The sequence below is a fragment of the Dermacentor silvarum genome, chromosome 2, assembly GCF_013339745.2.
Source record: "Dermacentor silvarum isolate Dsil-2018 chromosome 2, BIME_Dsil_1.4, whole genome shotgun sequence".
NCBI lineage: Eukaryota > Metazoa > Arthropoda > Arachnida > Ixodida > Ixodidae > Dermacentor > Dermacentor silvarum.
Window position 1 is genome coordinate 239,468,643 of NC_051155.1, and position 20,527 is coordinate 239,489,169.

A 20,527-nucleotide genomic window follows, 5' to 3' on the forward strand; every position below is an offset into this window, starting at 1 on the left:
TAGCAGAAAGCCGCCGGTCATGACTTGTAGCGCTCTAACCAATTTGGCCTAGATAAAAATTATAATACTCTTGCAAACTTTCAGAGGCTGATTGCCAATTACAAACTGATGTTCTCTGCCCTATTTGGTACATGAGGCTAATTAACAAAAAGGACAATGGTGTCCTACCGTGCTTCCAGTAGCCTAGCATCCAGGGGTGTGGGTACATGGCCCGCACCACGTCGTCCACCCGTGGACCGACTCTCTGGGCAAGCTGAGCCAGCTCGGCCAGCTGTGCCTGAGTTGCTGGTCGCCGAACCGAGCCCATCGAGGCAGTCACAAGCGCTCGGTCAGCTGGTGACATGTCTTCAGAACAGCAGGCAATGTGGTACCAGTCCCCTGCATCACATACAGTGACACACCATGAGAGTGACATACCTTACATCACTCATCTTTCAAATCAAATTTTATTTTCACACGAAAATGTCAGGAAGACACAGCCAAAGAGCCATAAATTGGCTTGACAAAGCACTGTGCCTCAGAGTACAAGGTAGATGGAGAAAGGAACAATAGTAAATGCATATAAATATACTATAGGCATGTACAAATGCGAAATTGCAGAGAAACAAATAGTTTAAATCAGATTAGATCAGGCTGTGAGTGGTCTAAGAGCACTGTATTCTTCAGACTCACATTCAATACAGGAGACAATCACACAACAGTGCTGTCTGTACGCCACTTGACCACCAATGCATGGACCTAACTGAAATCACTTCTGAAGGTATTACATGTAAGCATTTATTTGTTTTATTCATTATATTTGCTTTATTCAATAATACCCTTAGAAGGCGCTCAGATGATAGTATTACATAGGAAAACCTTGTATAGTGTCCATTTAATGAATCCAACTGACAAGTGAGACAGCAGCATGTTCTATCATACATGTACTAAACTGAAAGCACTGCCAAAAGTGAAAAATAAGGAATACAGCACTAGCGTAGATGAGAAATGGGGCCACACTGCTGATGAGCACGTCAGTGAGGAATAAAGACAATGACGACAATCTTATCACTGACCACCTGATCGGCCCATTCTTAAATACCGTAAGCGCACATTTTGAATGCAGTGTTAAATGTTGTGTGCCGGCAAGGCGGCGACAAAAAAGTATCATGTTTTGTTTCCCTACCAAGGGGGATCAATACTCTATCCCAGTCGTTCATCAACTGGAACATGTTAAACACTGCGCTAACTTTTGATAAGTGTAAAACACGATAGCCATGACAACTGGCCCAGGAATGTTGCAGAAATCAATACAGAGGAATTTGTAGAACAAAATAAATAACAAAATAAAGCAGCAAAATTTCCAATGCCCCCTAGATACACTACATAAAACTGACAGCAATAACACGATAAGCACAAAAAAAAAAAGCATTCAAGCCCCTGTGTGGGGCTCATTGGCTTGAGATGCTCACACAGCACAGTTTTTCTGCATCTTATCAAGAGGTCGAATCAAGACTCGGCACGGCTTCAGCAAAGTAGAGATACTCACGTAGCATCATCTACCCACTGCTCATCCGCCAAAATCTTCTCAATGTCCGGGTGCAAGCGCACATCATCAAGCTCCATGTCAGCTGCTTCATTCTGACTGTGGATCAGGTGTACATCAGGCCTGCAGTGTGAAGTAAACGCAGTACTGTTTTCAAGGAGTTCTAACCGCAGCACAAATGAATCTGTTATTTCCACTATTAGTATTTATAGGTTCACATCCTAAAGCAAGGAGTGAGCTACGGCAATTGTCGTCGTGGAGTATTATTGCAGGCTAATTTCGAATGCCGAGACCTTGCTTTAATAAAGGGAATGCTCAAAATTGTACCAATATTATTGCTCTATTTCCCATGGTGCTCTTATAATAGGTAACAAAATGCAAATGAAGGCACACATCAAATTCAACCATGTGGAAAGTCTGCCAGTGTCTGGGACAAAAGTGCAAAACTAAAAGCATGGTGACGAGTCATTGGTGGTTCTCTGAGATATGTATGAAGTACACAAGAAAGCAGTACTAGATGTCAGTTGGTTGGTACTAGTTACTGCAGAACTCTTAAACAGTACAGAAAAGGTTAAACTGAACTAAATATTTAAGCACAAGTGCTTTTGCACTTCGCCACCATTGAAACATAGATGTCAAGTTTATCAATCAGTCACCAAAACTGTGCACAGATCCATTGCTGCATATATGGATGAAGCACATGAACGCAGGGTCACAGGCTGCAAGAAAATGCATCTATGGATGACTGCTGTCATTTTCAACGTGCTAATTTCTGCACTGCCACATCTGTGGAGAGGAAGCAAAAAGGTGTTGCTCAATTACTCATCAGCTTAGCTCTTGCTGCCCAGTAGCCATGGTAGGTGCAGAACAGCAAGCGCTACAGTATTCTGTCACAAGGAATGTCCACTTAATAATTGCAATAAAGTACAGGCACCAGATGCTTGGACATCCCCATGCAACGAGAGAATGCAGCCAGTTAGGCAGTGTCACTCTGAGAAAGATTTTTTTTTTTTCACTCACTTCATCCTTTGCTGATTTCTTTTTGCCAGGCACACACTAGCCATAGGTTGGCAAATAAATGAAACTCACTCAGACTTACTCATAAATATATTTTTGCTTAGGGCTCACTTGCACTCAGATTCACCAAAATTTTACTTAGGCAGACTCACTCGGACTCGGACACCCAAATCATACTCAGCCGGGCTCACTCAGACTTGGACTCACATCTCTAGGACCCACTCAAGTTCACTCAGAATCGGACTCAAGGGTCAATCTGAGTCTCAGTGAGTTTGCCGACTTATGCACACAAGTGGTCTAGCCATAACACCGAAATTGGCCAATGCAAGAAGCCAAGTTTGTTTAACAACTCATCAAATGCATGTGTGCTCCACCTGCAGCTTGTAGTACTACCAGGTTCCTTCACAGGTCGCCTCATGTTCCAGAAGTCTAGCCCGCTGTAACTACAGTTGACATAAGGTATGGTGGTAGCACAGCATTTGCTGGCTTTCTTTGAAATACGGCGAACTCTATGCCCTTCAGACTTTCAACAGCACTAAAGCAGGTCATTGTGCACGACTATGGAACTGCCAATAGCCTTTTCACAGCAGCAGTGGGCCAATCTCGAATAGGCAGTACATTCACGTTAGGCAATACTATATTGCTCTGCTATCTGTTGAGATTACAATGCAACTGTTTCCAGTGTTTCTTTTCTTTTAAGCGGTGTCTGGCTTGCGTAAGTACTCAAAATTTGTGTTTGTCTCTGGAAGAAATAAGTGCAGCACGAATTTGTTAGGCTTAGCATTGCAGCTTGCACAATGAGAGAAAACACAATGCAAAAGGAGCCCGAGATCTTTCTTCTTCCAGCATTCCTTCGGAAATTGAATCAAATGTGGCATGTAAATACACCTATGACTTTCTACAACTACAAATTACGGTAAATTTCTGTATATGTGGCAACTTAATGTCACGGCTTGAACTAGCAAGACTTTAATAAACCACAACGCACACAAAACAAAAGAAAAAAAAATGCGCTGACAAGACTTGTTGCCGAGTCTGTGCGGGACATCATACAGCTTGTGTAAATGTCAGGGCCTGCTTCTCTCTATGAAATCTTGCGCATGAAAGACCAACTGGCTAAATAGAACTTTTTAAAATAAAATAGAACAGATGGTAATGTTCATTAACCAGCAAAAGAAAGCCAGAGGAAGAGCATCAGGAATTATTATTGTTATCAAGGCAGGAGACCACTTTCTGGAGCAATGCGATAAACGCAAAAAAGTAACACAAACTGTGGGGACTGTGAAAAATGTTTGGATTTTGCACATTAGCTCAAGTGTTTTTTTTTTCGCTCACAGACATAAACCTAAGTGAAGTTAGTCGGATAACTTTCATACCTTTGGAGATCAGGACGACAGATCCACCACATTATAGCATTGCATCTTAACCTTTGTACAAAAAAAAAAGCTTATAAAGGTAAAAAGAAAGCATAATTAATTTCTATGATTTGCATGGCTTCACATTGGTGTTGCTAAAAATTAAGCCCCCCAGTTCCCCTCCTTATTCTTGTTTCTAGCTATACTTGTGTCCTGCCTGACAAAGTTATGACAGCATCGTCATCATCATCGGCCTATATTTATGTCCACTGCAGGACGAAGGCCTCTTCGTGCGATCTCCACTTACCCTTGTCTTGCGCTAGCTGATCCCAACTTGCGCCTGCAAATTTCCTAACTTGAACCCCCCCCCATTTTTCTGCCGTCCTCGACTGCGCTTCCCTTGGTATCCATGTTGTAACTCTAATGGTCCACCGGTTATCCATCCTATGCATTACATGGCCTGCCCAGCTCCATTTTTTTCTCTTAATGTCAAATAGAATATCGGCTATCCCCGTTTGCTCCCTGATTCCACACCGCTCTCTTCCCGTCTCTTAACGTTAGACCTAACATTTTTCGTTCCATCGCTCTTTGTGCGGTCCTTAACTTGTTCTCGAGCTTCTTTGTTAACCTGCCCCATATGTCAGCACCAGTAAAATGCAATCATTGTACACTTTTCTTTTCAACAACAGTGGTAAGCTTCCAGTCAGGATTTGGTAATGCCTGCCATATGCACTCCAACCCAATTTTATTCTTCTATAAGTTTCCTTCTCATAATCAGGGTCCCCTGTGACTAATTGACCTAGATAAATGTACTCCTTTACAGACTCTAGAGGTTGACTGGCAATACCGAATTCTTGTTACCTTCCCAGGCTATTGAACATTATCTTTGTCTTCAGCATATTAATCTTCAACCCCACTCTTACGCTTTCTCGGTTAAGGTCCTCAATCATTTGTTGCAATTCGTCCCCATTGTTGCTGAATAAGACAATGTCTTCTGCAAACCGAAGGTTGCTGAGATATTCACCGTTGATCCTCACTCCTAAGCCTTCCCAGTCTAAGAGCTTGAATACTTCTTCTAAGCATGCAGTGAATAGCATTGGAGAGATTGTGTCTCCTTGCCTGGGGGGACCCTTTCATGATAAGTAACTTTCTAGTTTTCTTGTGGAGAACCAAGGTAGCTGTGGAATCTTTGCAGATATTTGCCAAGATATTCACGTATGCCTCCTGTACTCCTTGATTACGCAATGCCTCTATGACTGCTGGTATCTCTACTGAATCAAATGCCTTGTCATAATCATATGACATCATATGACAGCATATGAGCAGCCTTACCAAAACACAATGACTCACCGTGAGTCCTGCAGCTGACGGCTGAGGTGGTCTTTGTTGGAGCAGTACCGATGCCTGCATACCACAATCAAGGCAACCAGGGAGCTGACAAACACCACCGCTAACACACTGATGGCTACCGCTACCACGGCATCCATGATGGCACAGCTGGACCCATCAAGGCACCCCTGGAAAAACATCAAGCAAGATTGCGCAATTCTGTGCAGACACAAATAATGATGCACTCCTAATGGCAAGGACCGAAAAGAAAAAAATTATGTCCAGTCTGCTGCAGGTTTGCTGCAAACACATTCAAATAGCTAGGAATTTCGGAATGTCTTCAACCAAATAGTGGATTTATTAAAACACATTTCAGAGCCACCTAGGCTCCTTCTACAGGGGTAATTAACAACAAATTGTGGTGGGGTCCAGCTTTCTTAGAATGCTTTCATAATAGATATTTCCTTTGGTTTTACAGTGAAGCAGTATATGGCTAGGTTCTTGCGGATCACGTCCGCAGACAAAACACTGTGTAGAACAACAATTTTTGGCGGCGAAAACTCTCGTCTCGTTCACTTCGTATATACCAAAATTGGCATGGAAGGGTAAGAATGTATGACTAACATGACTGATAGGTAGGGGCTCCGTGTTTTCGGATAAATTCAAAAAAATCCGATAAACACTAGCCGGTAAAATTTTCGACAATTCGGATTTATCCGATAAACTCCAATTTTAACGGCCAATATGACCCTGTTCCATTCTATATCGAAAGGGCATGGTCTAAGCAGTCATTGATACATCGGCTGGTTTGGCCGATACAAACTTTACCTCACGTCAACAGTATCTCGTAGACCACACCCATCGCACATTTAACAAAGGGCTTGTTGTGCACTGAGTGAGGGACGTATGACCGCTCAACGACTGTCGCAGACCTTCACGCTGCTGTCGCTCAAAAGTGGAGACAGACAGTTGAGAAGAACCTTTTCAATGCACTCCAGTACACCAGTGAATCGTTTTGGTATAGTGTTCAAATTGTGAATCTAAATGTGAAACATGAGTTACCCCGCGCGTTCGAAACTTATGCGCCATATTTAAGTTAGTGTGTCTTGAAACAGACGACATGAGCCAACTCATCAGTGATTTTGCGAACTATCAGAGCTAATTGATCAGTAACATTTTCAGGGTAAGGGCATTTTCAAACCTGAGAATCATCAATCGAAAGGAGCATGCTTCCATCAGTGACAGCAACCTCGTAAAGTATGACTGCGTGTATTACAACAACCTTTAAGGTTGTAATATGCACAAACGTATGTGTTTTGTATTCAAGTATTTGTGCTTGTGTGTATATGTGTTTGTGCGTTCAAACCTTCCAGACAACAAAAATACGCTTCGTGTGTTGTGATGTTTTCGTGTTCAGATATCATTTCATCTAAGATTTTGGAGTATTGAGAATAATGCAAAATTTAACTCCGAATTTCGGAGAATTGAGGATTTATGTGAAATAAACTCCGATAAACTCTGAATTTGCGCCAGAAAATAAACTCCGAAAAACACCGTCCGAATTTCAAGAAAAATAAACTCTGAAAACATGGAGCCCTACTGATAGGTCATGAAATCAATAACATCACATGCTCGTCATTACGTCACGATGAATGATACTGAAATCACGTGTGGCGCATACCCGCATTGGATATGCGGGTATGAGCCAGGGATATGCAGGTATGGGCCATGGACAAGAAGGAAAGAAAGAAAGAAATCACGTGTAGCTCATACCAGGGCCGCAAATTTCAGCTTCGCTGGTTTACCATCTGTACGGGGTGCATGGGCAGTGAACTTTTAAAAATTCTGCACTCTGCCACCGTCCACTGTTAACCCTTAAGGAGCTGATGTGGCTCTGAAATATCAGGTTTGAAAAAATCTGCTATTTGGTTGGAGACAGCCTTACGTTCCTAATTAATTAGCCCAATGAGCCAGGTATTTCTGTTAAAATGTTTGGCTTCCAGAGATTTAAATGGCTGTATGTGTGTAGTTGGTAAAGATGTGAAATGAGTTGAAGATGCCTCTTGGATATATTTACATATAGTTTATCCATCAAGGGCCCTTGACAGTGTTACTATAACCTCAACTTGTTCACATGCTTTGTGGAAGTTAGGCATTCCTAAGTGACCCTCTCACTGCCACTGTCTCCAATAAACTGCAGCGGACCATATACATAAAACGCTTGACATAAAAGACTTTAATGGGAAATGATTTCTGTAAAACCTAAATTTAATTTATGCAAAAATCACAGTATAGCCTTTATATGACTTAAGAAAACACCATGTTGCTAATACGATTAAGGGTGATTAACAATAGCCAAAGGCATTTATAACACCCTTTATTTATAACAGGCGGGCAAAGAATCTTAACTTTATCACTGCCAATCAGCAGGTTTAACTCATCTGAACTTTTCTTTCAATGTAGGATGGGGGACAGCTAGCTATATAGGAAGGCTACTATTGGCAGCCCAATTTTGTGTGGCTCTGGGTGTTTAATTTGCATTTTGCAAAGCAGCTGATCCTGGTTGCCTCATTTTACCTAGTATCTTAACCATGCCAGATTTTTTTCAGTGATTAAGCCTCAGTGAATCTGTGCAAGAACACCAATTCAACAAATAATAAGTACTTCACAGCCACAAATTCCTGCACATTTTACTGCCATGAATTGCTCATTTTGCAGTCCCACATGGGAACTATCAGCTAGAAAGAAAAACACAATGCCTGCCAAACAATATTCAATTATTCCTCATAACATCTATGTGACAGGAGTTATTCTTTGTTCTCACGATGTTTTAGAAAAGACCAGAAGATGAAAATGTAAGAAAAACATCTGCCTTTATGCGGAAGCATACCACAAAAAGGCAGCATCAACAGTTGAGGGTAGTATTCTTGAGTAATCACTTTACGACATAGCGACATTCATTTAGCCGGGGGCTGCACAACATATGGCCTACGAGCAGATTTCAACTGGTCCACAGCCGAGTTTAGGTTTCTATGGTGTTCAGAAGCTACAATCAGAACATATCCAGGTGATAAGAAAAACACAATTTTGTCACCAAAAGCAATACTGTTGACACACGTTGAAACAATGTTGACACAATACAACATAAACCGTTGGCGGCATTCAGCACATTAAGACAAATAAGGTGGGTAAGATCACTTGTTGGGAGAAAATTGAAAAGGCAGATGAGCACCACATATATTCGCAAGTTACCAGGCAAAAATAGCATTTTGGCGTAGCATGCATAATTTAATCAAACATGCACTTTCCCAATATGCTTGTATTAAATTATCGTGGAAGGTAGCACCTGTGAACAGATGCTTTTGTTTAGTGCTCACCTATGCTTTTCTGCCTTGACAAATATTTGCTCATGTTGCAGCCAGTCGGGAGTAGGTGCATCAGTTAAGGTTATTTTGACCTACTGAAAGGCCGCCAACGAAGTCATTTGAGGGTTTCTACTCGAAAAATACAAATGACACGCTGCTCTTCGACACATTTTATAGAGCCCGTAATTAGGTGACCAAAACTTGGCGGGCCAATTTTTTTACATGACACTAGCCCAACTCGTATTAGTATTAGGTAGCAGACATAACCACTTTTCGTCAATTTTAACGGTGAAAGCCGCAACATTTTCATTTGGTATCATCTTCTAAAACTGACATGTTAATAGTGCCTTTCTGAGCAATTTCTGGCATCAAGTGTTTTCAATTTGATTATGAGCATTCATGCACCTGACAAAATCTGCAGGATACGTCGAGACCCTTTAAATAGAATTCCAACGGCATTTCATGTCCTTTAAAGTTAAGCAACAGAGCGACCATCTGACTACAACTGTACAGGGCAGCTAGAGCTGCATTCACCTGCAATGTTCACTGGAGCTAAAAGGCATGCAGAGGGAGCAGCCCCTCCAACGGTTTTATATAGAAACTTTGATAAAAGCAAATACAGACACATAGTTAACAGTGCCTTGAAATTGTCATCTCTCTTCAAAACCGCCTACATCTGTCAGCAGATGTTTCCGGTGATGACTGTGAACAATAGCCGCCTTTGGTCTTCAAGGAGCGGCGTGACAGCACAAGACGTGCTGAGGACAGCAACAAATGACACCAAACAGACTGCCCTTCCTCAAGCAAAAGATGCAACATATTGCACTAACCCCTTCAGTTACTGTATCACACCTTTGTGTACACGACTTGTTTTTGCCAGTTCTGTCCAGTGGTGGCAAGGAAAAAGCATCGGACATTGAGCTACAGGTAAATATATTCAATGTAGCTTTCACTTCAGTGCGCTGAGTATTGCCACACACGACCACTTTAACGAAGATGCTGCCATATTTTACAGGATGTTTGGCGCGCTTCGCTCCGTTAGCACCAGACTTGTTGTACATGACAAATTACATGTAATTAGTTACTTGTAATCAATTACATTTCTTGGTAATTTTATAATTTATCGATTACTTCTATTACTCGGAAATGATTACTGTAATTCAATTATGTGTATCGGTAACCAATTACTTGTACCCAGTTGCTTTATTGATAAGACAAGCTGTAACAGAAGCTGCAGCTTTTAGCACTTGAATTTGACAAGAACTACAGTATAACGCCCGCAATCATTGAACGTGACAGTCACCTGGATGCGCTTGTTTCAACAGGCAAACCCGAGTTTATCACACCTTTCTTGAAGGCACTTTTAGGCTGCATTCATGGGCGGTAGGAGCTACTACTCACATCTTCGCTGAACACAGTCTATGATTTCTCTCATATAGACAAGTTTTTGTCCATTACACATACTTGTTCCTGCCCGTCTGCATTTTACGTGACTCATATACACCTATTTTGCAATTGTAACACAAAAAGTGCTTTTAAGGCTTGAGTGAAGGTTGAGCGCTTCATAGAGGACTCAGACGCAAGTATCACAGCATTGAGCAACCACCATGTAGTGCGCAAGGTGTTCGTACACTACAACACCGCCAGTCCTTCCAGCGCACAATGAGCGAGTATTCAGTGTTGCTGCTGATGGTCTTTAGAAGAAAAAGAGGGAACATGAGCGATCAATACCTTGAAAAACAATTGTTAGTAAAGTTAAGCAACATTTGAAGGGCTGCAACAATGCACTGAAAGAGTCAGGCCAACTCGTTTTATAGATTTACTGTATTCATGCAATAATAATAAAAGTTGGAAAGAAAATGATGCAAAAGGTAATCAATTACTTTTTAGTAATTGCTCAGTTACTTTTGTGGAGCAGTAATAGATAGCTTAATCAATTACATTTCTGACTGAAGTAATTGTATTTGATTACCTTTTTTTTTTCTGTATCATGTAAAAGTCTGGTTTCAGCCAATAACAAGCCTGTTCATGTGCTTTGAACTGGTCATTCTATTCTCTTTATGAAGACACACGACAGGGGATCACTGTTCACTAAATCAATATTTTTAACTGGTAAATTATGAAGACTCAAAAGTAAATGCACAAATAATCCTACAACCTTGGTTTACATTTAATAGTCTGCAGCGCCTTGGATTAAAATAATATAAAATTGGCATGTTTATCGACACTTTATCATTTACTTACTGAAAGGAGCTAAAGTGCGACCCGCGGCTTTGGCCCTCGCTGGTTTTTATTGGTACAGCCCTAGTTTGGTCGATCATTGACAGCATCATCCCTCCAGCGGCAGTGCATTTTGTGAATTTCCCGGCTGAACCCTCGCATGAGATAGTAGTGCAGGTAGCAGAAAATTGCGCTAACATTTGTGGCCGATAATGCACATAAAGTTAGCAAGGAGAATCAAGGGCACTGCAGGAACTGAAACACTGCATTACATTCTAAAATATTTATTTGCACTGATAGCTGCATGGTATACGTAAAAAGATTACGCAATGGACAGGGTTTCAAAAGGATGTGCAGGGGCATATATAAACCTTTGGTTATCTATATTATTACCAGTCAAAATATCTATATTATCACCGTCAACTATGTTATTAGCCAGTCAAACGAAAAAACTGTAGCTCCGTCGCCGCATATAAGCTTGAAGCAACAAGTTCAGCGTGCCATCATACCACCCGCTCCATTTTTACACACGCGTCGCAAGCCAGCGGTGTCAATTAGGAAAACTTTGCCAAGGCCTCGTATGTAAAAAACTTGAGCAAAATCAGTAACAGTGCGGACAATTACGAATAACACAACAAAACTCTGCGAACGACGGAAACGAATGTGCTGTTTTGTAAGCAATGCCGCATAGCGAACATCCTTGACAAACCGGTTGACATCACGCAGGTTGAATACATCTATTCCAAGCACCACAGAGGCATTATATTGACATCATTATGTGCTCAGTTATGATAGTTTTGTGTAATGTAAAACAGCTTGAGTTGTCGCCACTAATCCCGCAGCCTTATTTTCATTCCCGACGCACGCCGTGTATACGAGAAGCCATAGAGCAACAGGTCTTGAAGTTGTGCGTACTTGCCAAAAAAGAAAGTTGACAGTCACATGTCAGGACTCGAAACAGTAACTCTAGTTAGCGCCGACTTCAGTCCACTTAGTATCAACACAATAACAAGAGTTTTCACACTGGAGTTCATTCACATCACACGCAAAACGGCAATTTACAGGGCTACTCGCGAGTCAGTTGCCTCACACCCCCCCAAAACAGGATTCATGCAGGCCGTCGACGCTTCGTTTTGCTGGCGCTGCTATTCATACAGTTTCGATTTAATGTGCGGCGTGTCCACGGTTATAAATTTTGTAGCATCGTAGCATGAAAGTTTATACTAAGAAGTGGACTTAGATTTTCTGATCTGTCAAAGCACTGTATACATATAAGCTCTTTACTGTAGAATACAAAATTGGTAAGTATTTTTATTTGTTTAACGTATCATCATCAGCCTATATTTATGTCCACTGCAGGACGAAGGCGGTCTTGCGCTAGCCGATTCCAACTTGCGCCTGCAAATTTCCTACTTCATCACCCTACCTAGTTTTCCGTCGACCTCGACTGCGCTTCCCTTCTCTTGGTATCCATCATGGTGTAAGATATATCCATTCTGTAACTCAATGGTCCACCGGCTATCCATCCTACGCTTAACATGGCCTGGCTCCATTTTAGGTGCGAAGCACCTTATGCGCTCGGGCGAGAGTGTACTAGAATAAGGTATTCTAGTACACTGTACTCGGGCTGTCGGCGCTTCCTGTCGTAGTCGTCACGGTAAATCACGCGCAATCACGCGGTGGGAGGCGCAATCACGCGTTCTCCCACCGGCGCTTCTCCGGCGCCGCGCGCCGAGTGGCAAATAAAACGGCGCGTTGGCTCAGGAAAAGCTCTTTATGCGATGGACGACGCTGAACTGCAAGCTCGCAAGGAGCGAGAACGCGTGCTCGCCCGCGAAAGACAACGTCGACGCAGGGCCAATGAAGCTGTACGTGCCCAACAAGCAGCGGCCGCTCGGCAGCGCAGGCAAGCCGACGCACAAAAACGGCCCGTTGGCTCAGGAAAAGCTCTATCTGCGATGGACGACGCTGAACTGCAAGCTCGCAAGGAGCGAGAACGCGTGCTCGCCCGCGAAAGACAACGTCGACGCAGGGCCGATGAAGCTGTACGTGTCCAACAAGCAGCGGCCGCTCGGCAACGTATAGGCAAGCCGACCCACATCTGAAGGCCCGGCAAGCAGCGGCCGCTCGGCAGCGCAGGCAAGCCGACCCACAACTGAAGGCCCAACAGGCAGCGGCCGCTCGGCAGCGCAGGCAAGCCGACCCCAGCCTCGTCGAAGCCCAAACCGCGGCCGCACGCCAGCGCAGGCAAGCCGACCCACAGCTGAAGGCCCGGAAAGCTCAGTACAAACGCATGAAACGACAAGCTAATCCGGATCTTCGACAGAGCGAAGCGGCAGCTAAACGCCAGCGCAGAGAAGAGAACCCGGACCTTCGAGCAGCAGAAGCAGAGGCTCGCCGCGAGAAACGTCGTCTGCCCGAGGTGGGAGGAGCCGACGCACGCTTCAAACGTGACTTCCTAGACCGGAAATTCGGCTATAGCTGCAAAGTGTGCGACCGCCTGTGGTTTGACAATGCGTTGACGAAAATCGCCAACATACGAAGTGCACAGTCGAGAGACAACGCCATCGCAGTGCTGCAACAAGAATTCCCAGCAACATCGCGAACAGATTACAGTGAGTACGTAGTTTGCTCCACATGCAAAGATTCGTCGATAGCTGGAAGGGTCCCTACAATGAGCGTAACACACGGTTACCGCTACGTTCCCAAACCAAGCGATCTACCCGCATTGAACCCCGTAGAAGAACGATTGATCGCTCCGCGACTCCCGTTTATGAGCATCAGGCGCTTAACGCATGGCAACGGCCAGTACGGGATCAAAGGCCAAGTCGTGAATGTCCCGATAGATGTACAGAAAACGGTGCAGAGTCTTCCCCGAAACATAGCCGACGACGTAGCCATCAATGTGCATATAAAGCGGAAGTTGCTGAGTAAGCCCTCGTACAAGTCCGGGCTTGTCAAGAAACGGAACGTTCACGCTTGGTTGAAATATCTCGAAAACTCACCGCTGTACAAATTTCTAAAGATCAAGATCGATTGGAACCGCCTCGCCCAGTTCGACGACGAAGAACCCTGCAAAGACGATGAGATAGAACCCGCGCCTGAAACTGCCGATCTCGAAGATCCCCTATAAATGGTCACTGCGCTGAATACGATGAGCCATACAATGATTTACGATGATGGTGCCGCAGCAATAGGAAAAGTCTCAGCCGCGCGAGACATTTGCACGGAAGACGAAGCAGCAGATTTAGCTCAGGGAACACCGTGCCTCAACATAGCTTCCGGTGGAGGCCAAGCACCCATCTCGCTACTCTTTGACGAGTACGCAGAAGAACTGTCGTTCCCGCTAATTTATCTCGGTACGCCCCGCAAAATTATGGGACCGCACTCAACCCCGTTTATGAAAGCGAGCAGCGAGATCCGCAGAACCGACCGCCGCGGAGTGCACCCCGAGCACGTGCTGTACATGGCGATGAAGGTGATGCGCTACAATCTACGCGAGAAAAACATGACCTTTAGAACTAATCAAATTACAAACAGCATCACGCGCCAGCAAATGGAAAGCAATGATTTCCTGAAAGAAGCTCTTAACCGAGATCTAGCGTTCATGTGCAGCCTTCCAAACACGGTCCAGTACTGGCAACATAGGCGCAAGGAACTCTTCGCGATGATCAGACAACTCGGCAAGCCCCACGCGTTCCTAACGCTCTCGGCTGCAGGAGTGCACTGGGACAGGTTAGTGGAAACCCTCGAACGATTGCGCGTAGGACCCGAGGGAATCGCCCGCGCGCTGGACGAGCTCAACAGTTTGCAGAGAGTAGAGCTCTGCAATAACGATCCAGTAGTATGCTCCATTTACTGTCACCGGATCTTCGATGTGATCCTCAACATTCTGAAAGACAAGCGCGTCTCGCCGTTCAGACCCTACGTAGTAGTCGACTACTTCAAGCGTGTAGAGTTCCAACAGTGCGGGAGCCCTCACATTCACTTAATTCTCTGGCTAGACACTGCGCCCGAAGAAGACCTCTGTGGAGATATGCCCGAAACCATAGAAATGGTCAAGATATTAATCTCTCTAGATACGAACTTACTGAAACGACCCCGCACCCAGTTTCATGCCCATACCCATACTTGCTACAAGCGCGGAAGAACAAAGTGTAGGTTTGGAGCTCCGTTCATGCCTAGCAACGAAACCCGAATAGTAGTTCCGTTCCCCCCGACCGAAGACGGAGAAGAGAAACTGCGCCGAGAGCATTTGCGAAAGCGCTACGAGGAAATGCACGACGCGCTGGAGAGCGCAGACTTTGCTTCGACCGAAGAGTTCCTCGCTCGCTTCGACGTGCGCACGGATAGAGAGTACATGGACATTCTAAGAGCGGGATTTAATCGCCCTTGCATTCTACACCGTCGCACACCAGCACAAAAGTTTGTAAATGCATTCAACCCGTGGATCGCTAAGGTTCTAGATTCGAACATGGACTTGCAGATCATACTTGATCACTACACCTGCGCTACGTACGTAGTCGACTACGTGAACAAAGTAGACCGCGGCATGTCTAACCTTCGCAAAGGGATACTTACAGTGATCGAAGAGAAGCCAGACATGGACTACGCCAGCGTTCTGCGCGTAATCGGGGTGACCATGCTGAAAGCGGTCGAGATGTCCTCGCAGGAAGCTGCGTGGTTCCTGCTCAGACAAGAAATGTCCGAGAAAAGCCGCGACGTAATCCACATTCCTACTTGCTTGCCCGAAGAACGCGTTCGCGTGCGCAAAACCAGAGAGGAAATGGCAGGGCTCTCCGATGCGTCCACCGAAGTGTGGAAACAGAACGTTGTGCAGAAGTACGAGAGCAGGACCCCCGAGGTAGAACACGTTTGCTTAGCAGACTTCGTTAGCAAGTATAGGTACGATACTCGAAACAAGCGCTACGTCCTTCGCGATAGACCAGTTGTGATCAGGTACCGGCACTACACCCAGGATACTCCCGACGACTACAAACGCGAGCAGGTCCTGCTCTACGTTCCCTTCCGAAATGAGGCCGTGGATGTACTCGACAACAACAACTACAATCGGCTCTACGACGAAAACAAAGATATAATCGCCGCTAAGCAACACGAGTACAGTCGAGGTAACGACGGCGAGCTCATTTGCGAATTGGCGCAGATGATTTAAGAAGAGGCACCGCCGCCTCTCAGGTGCGACGAGGATAACGATAACAATATAACCGCGGTGCAAATTGACATCGATCAGGATGTAGATCTCATTCCAAACGAACAGTTGCTGTGTCTCATCAAAGAGACTAGTGCATGCGCAGCAGTTCGTAAGCGACAGGACGTAATGGATAGTAATCAGTACAACACTCTCATGCGCTTGACAAACCCTGAGCAATACTAGTTGCTCAAGGAAATCATTCACAGGCAAACGACACTTGGCGTACCACCCCTTCGCGTCTTCTTCATGGGACCGGCGGGGTCTGGCAGAACATTCGTTCTCAGATTGACAATGGATACGTACAACCGTTACGACGACTCCAATCCGTACAACGCATTCGTAATCTGCGCCAGCACAGGCAAAGCAGCAGTGGCATTCGGCGGAACCACAGTGCACTTGGCGTTCAAACTTTCCCGCAAAAGTAGAAATGCGGGTTTCACTGACAGTGAGCTAAACACATTTCACGTAGTGTTTAGAAAAGTGAAGTGCGTCATCATAGATGAAGTGAGCATGCTTTCGTCAGATAACTTACACGCCATCGATGTCCGCCTCAGGCAGATTACACAGCAATGGGATCAACCGTTTGGCGGCTTGGATGCGGGGACTTGCGTCAGCTCCCTCCGGTCAGAGCAAACAAAGTGTACAAACGGTGTAGGGAAGGACACAAACTCTTTAGCGCTATACGATCAAATGGCACTACATGGATTACTTTCCGCTCGGGAAAGTAGTTAGGCAAGAAGAGACTTCTTCTCGACTCTCCTCACAAAGATTGGAGATGGAAGAGCTCTGCTTCCTGAAGAAGTACAGCTACTCCAGAACAGATTCGTTACCGCGGAAGAAGCGCTACGCCTTGCACCGTCAGCGATAAGGCGCTTCTACTCAAACGATGAAGTGATTGCCTTCAACGCCTTCGTTGCCCATACCCACGAAGGAGAAATGAATCGGCTTCTCGCGCTGGATACGTACCTGAGCTGCAGAAATCAAACCGATGCGCACAAAGCGCGAGACAAGGTCGCACGGATGTCTCATACCGAATTTGCAAATCTTCCTCATGAAATACTCCTTGTACTGAGCAAACCGTATATGATTACTGCTAACATCGATGTGATAGATCGGTTAGTTAACGGAGCAGTGGGAATGCTTAGAGTGTGAGTATCCAGTAGACGATTTCCCTAAACGACTCTGGTTACACTTTGATGTGCCGACAACAGGAAAGCTCACTCGTCTCCGCTTGATGCGCATGGTAAGCGAAGCATAGACAAAACGGGCATGACGTGGACCCGACGTGGATCCCCATTGAACCTCGCGTGGCTACCATAACTCTAGATCGCAAGACAGGCCTTGCATGTAGATGAAAGCAGTTCCCGCTGGTCCAGGCTAGCGCGGTGACCTTTAATAAGTCGCAAGGAGGAACGTACGCATCAGTAGTTCACGAGTATAATAAAAGACACCCGCAAAAGCTGGTATACGTAGCCCTCAGTCGCTGTACCGATTTAAATAAACTTTACCTGGCCAATGCACAGCAAGATCACCACTTCTACCATACAGAAAATATCATGGATAAGAACATGGTGGACGAGTTTAAACGCCTTGAGCGACATAGACTGCTGACTCTGACGCAACGGTATCTATCTGCAAGCCTTTGAAAAGGTATAGATCGTGATACAGAATTCACTCTGGTCTTGCTAAACGCTCGCTCCCTCGATAAACATGCACACGACATCGAGCATGACCAGTTAATAACAAAAACAGACATTCTCTGCATTACGGAAGCATGGAACGCGAGACGACCGTACTTCGGTGGGTTCTTGCAGGTCGTCTGCACAACGGACGCATACCGTCCGGCGGGCGGTGTCGGCATTTACGTGAAATTTCGAGATCATGAGCCCGCGGTAAACCCCGGTTTACCCATAGCAAAAGACTTTATGAACAATGAACACGCAGCAATGCAGCTAGCCAACGGCACCATCATCATGACAGTGTACTTGGCTCCGAATTTCTGTCACATCAGTGTGGCAAATTACTTCGGTCAGGCCCTGCGCTGGTATCGTTACAACGAAAAGTACAACACACCCTTTATACTAGTCGGGGACTTTAACGTAGATATCATGGATAGCAACTGGATCATGCAGCATATAACGTGTAAATTCGGTCTTCGGTGCATTTCCTGGGGCTGGAAATGACCAACAACCATCCGAGGAATATGCATCGACCTCGTCTTTGCAAACTTCAGATTAGACGCAGTTGAAGAACCATTGGCTCTCCATTTCACAGACCACAAGGCGGTAATAATGAAGGGCAAAAGGAATCCTGAACTCGGCACGATGTACGACTTCGAAACGCAGGAACCTCATCAAGACTGGGAGCATGAGGAGGAGGGAGATGAACCAAACAAATAACAGGAACAATACATTAATTAACTGGCATTATAGCTACGCGATGGATGATTGTAAAAATAAATGTACATATGTAGGTATATAGTGGAAACAAAATCCAGTCTTCTGCCTCTCATTGACCATTAGCCGTGCATCACTGCATGCTTCGCAACTCCCCAGTTTTCACGTTAGTGGAGCTGCTTTTTTTTTCGCTTAATGTCAATTAGAATATCGGCTGTCCCCGTTTGCTGTCTGATCCACACCGCTCTCTTCCTGTCCCTTAAAGTATACCGTGTTTACCGTATATGTATAGTTAAATAAGCGAAAACGTGCTCTCCGGAGCACCGAGCCTATCGCAACACGACCAAAGCAGATTTTATAACAACAATTCCGGGGGGGGGAGGAAGTGAGAGGGCAACGTGCCCGGTGTGCCACCCCCTGGCAACGTACGAGTGGCACTAAAGTGCTCGGCACAACGTTAGTCCGAGGTCCCTTGGCAACCTGGCCGAGCTCGGCCCAAGGTCAGCTGTCTAGCGCGGCCCACATTTGGGGATTAACACTAGCCTTACGTTGGCCGACGTTATGACCAGCGACATTGGGCCGACGTGAACGGCCACCGGTTAGTCATTGTAGGACTACGCTTGGCCCGGTGATAATTAGCACAATTTGATAGGCCATTCGTTTTATATATGTATTTGTTGTAACAGCGTAGCTGCTTAAGCTCTTGGTTAGGCCGCGTAGTGCGAACAAAAACTGTGGGCCGATCCTGGAGGCAGTGAAGAAAGGGTCCAAGCGCAATGGCACATACCCCTGTGTGCGAAACTAGCGAAGCTGTTTAAGATCGAGGATGGTCCGTCGAGTGTACGCCGCAAAACCTCCGCCTGGCGATGACGTTGTCATGCGTCGCCTAGCAACGCTTCGCCCCAGCTGCGCCGACCGCGCGCCGAGCCTCGCCACGGCTGCGTGAGCCGTGACGTCATTGCGCGCGCCGCATCGCTTCGCCTTAGATTTCCCGAGCCATGACGTCACCACGCTATGCGGAGTGGTTGCCGCGGCTGCGCAGACACGGAGCTAAGCCGTGACGTCACTGCGCCGACCCAAGGGCTTTATAGCTCCGCGTCGCCGCCGCGGCGACACCAAAGCCCCGCCGTCTCCGCGCGAGCAAATCGCCGCCAAGATGGGGCGGCCGAAGAAGAGTCACTCCGAAGAGTCACTCCGAAGAGAGGAAGCGCGGCGCGAAAGCCGCCGCGCCGCTACTCAAGAGCGAGTGAGACGACTTCGGTCCGATCTCAAGTATTGCGCCACTGAAACGGAGGCGAAACGTCGGTGATTGGCAGAAGATCCGGAGTTACGAGCCCGCGAAATCGATCAAAAGGGTTTGAGCGTCCAGAAGCGTCCAGATACTTTAATGACCGAGTTTGCGTTCCTCCTTGGGCTGTCGATGATTCCGGGGTGATCTTGCGCAAAACGTGGTCGAGTCTCGAAGCTTAACCTCGCAAAAACTTGGCCGAACCGAGATAAAGCTAGATAAGGTCACCAGCTTCGCTGTTTTCAGTACTGACGTATTTCCGTCACGGAAATACGTCATAGAACATAATACAAAGAAAGAAACCAGAAGAAAAAGTTCCACAAACATGCAAAATTTGGAAATCGAACCCACGACCTCTCGGTCCGCGACGATAGATCGCCGAGCGTTTAACCCATTGCGCCACAAACGCATTTGCAGAGAGCTACACAGACGCGCCTTATATATCTAACACTCCTCCGTGTACCCGCGCTCTTGCTCGGGGCGGTGCCGCCGCCTACGAGCAGAAAAGAGAAGTACTGCATTATGACACTAACGCGCACCGACAGTGAACGCTTCGGTGGTCTCAGCACTACGACGCCTCGATGCCAGCATTCGAAGGGACGCTGGCATCAAGAAGCACTACCAACGCCACCTAGGTGGCGTTCACCGTACTCAGCACAGCGGAGCGTGGCCTCCGCAATTAGCTCTGAAAATGTTTCTGAAGTTGATCGCGGAGGCTGCAATTACGACGCGCTGTACGCGCTGATTTGACTCGGTGACGATTCAGTTACGTGCTTTGTCTTGCGCGTTGTATTAGTGTGTCAGTTACGTGTGAAGCTGC

At 45.9% G+C, this 20,527-nt stretch overlaps 2 protein-coding genes across 6 annotated transcripts in view; one reads left to right on the forward strand and one right to left on the reverse strand.

Moving 5' to 3' along the window:
- Positions 1-11,895, reverse strand: part of LOC119442961 (transmembrane protein 98) — a 40,634-nt gene extending 28,739 nt beyond the window's left edge. Inside the window, exons 1-3 of one of the 5 annotated variants that reach the window (XM_049662478.1) lie at positions 11,731-11,895; positions 5,248-5,414; positions 1,529-1,648 (exon numbers count right to left, since the gene is read on the reverse strand). In XM_049662478.1, the coding sequence (XP_049518435.1) occupies positions 1,529-1,648; positions 5,248-5,384 (257 nt within the window). In that variant the 5' untranslated portion in view covers positions 5,385-5,414; positions 11,731-11,895. Of the gene's footprint in view, positions 1-1,528; positions 1,649-5,247; positions 5,415-11,726 lie in introns of all 5 variants that reach the window. The other 4 variants (XM_049662477.1, XM_049662480.1, XM_049662481.1 and 1 more) reach the window with 4 other exon arrangements.
- Positions 11,896-13,259: 1,364 nt separating this feature from the next.
- LOC119442963 (uncharacterized) overlaps positions 13,260-20,527 on the forward strand; it is a 37,785-nt gene continuing 30,517 nt past the window's right edge. The window contains exon 1 of the mRNA XM_049662476.1: positions 13,260-13,426. The gene's annotated coding sequence lies outside the window, so the exon portion shown is untranslated. The remainder of the gene's footprint in view (positions 13,427-20,527) is intronic.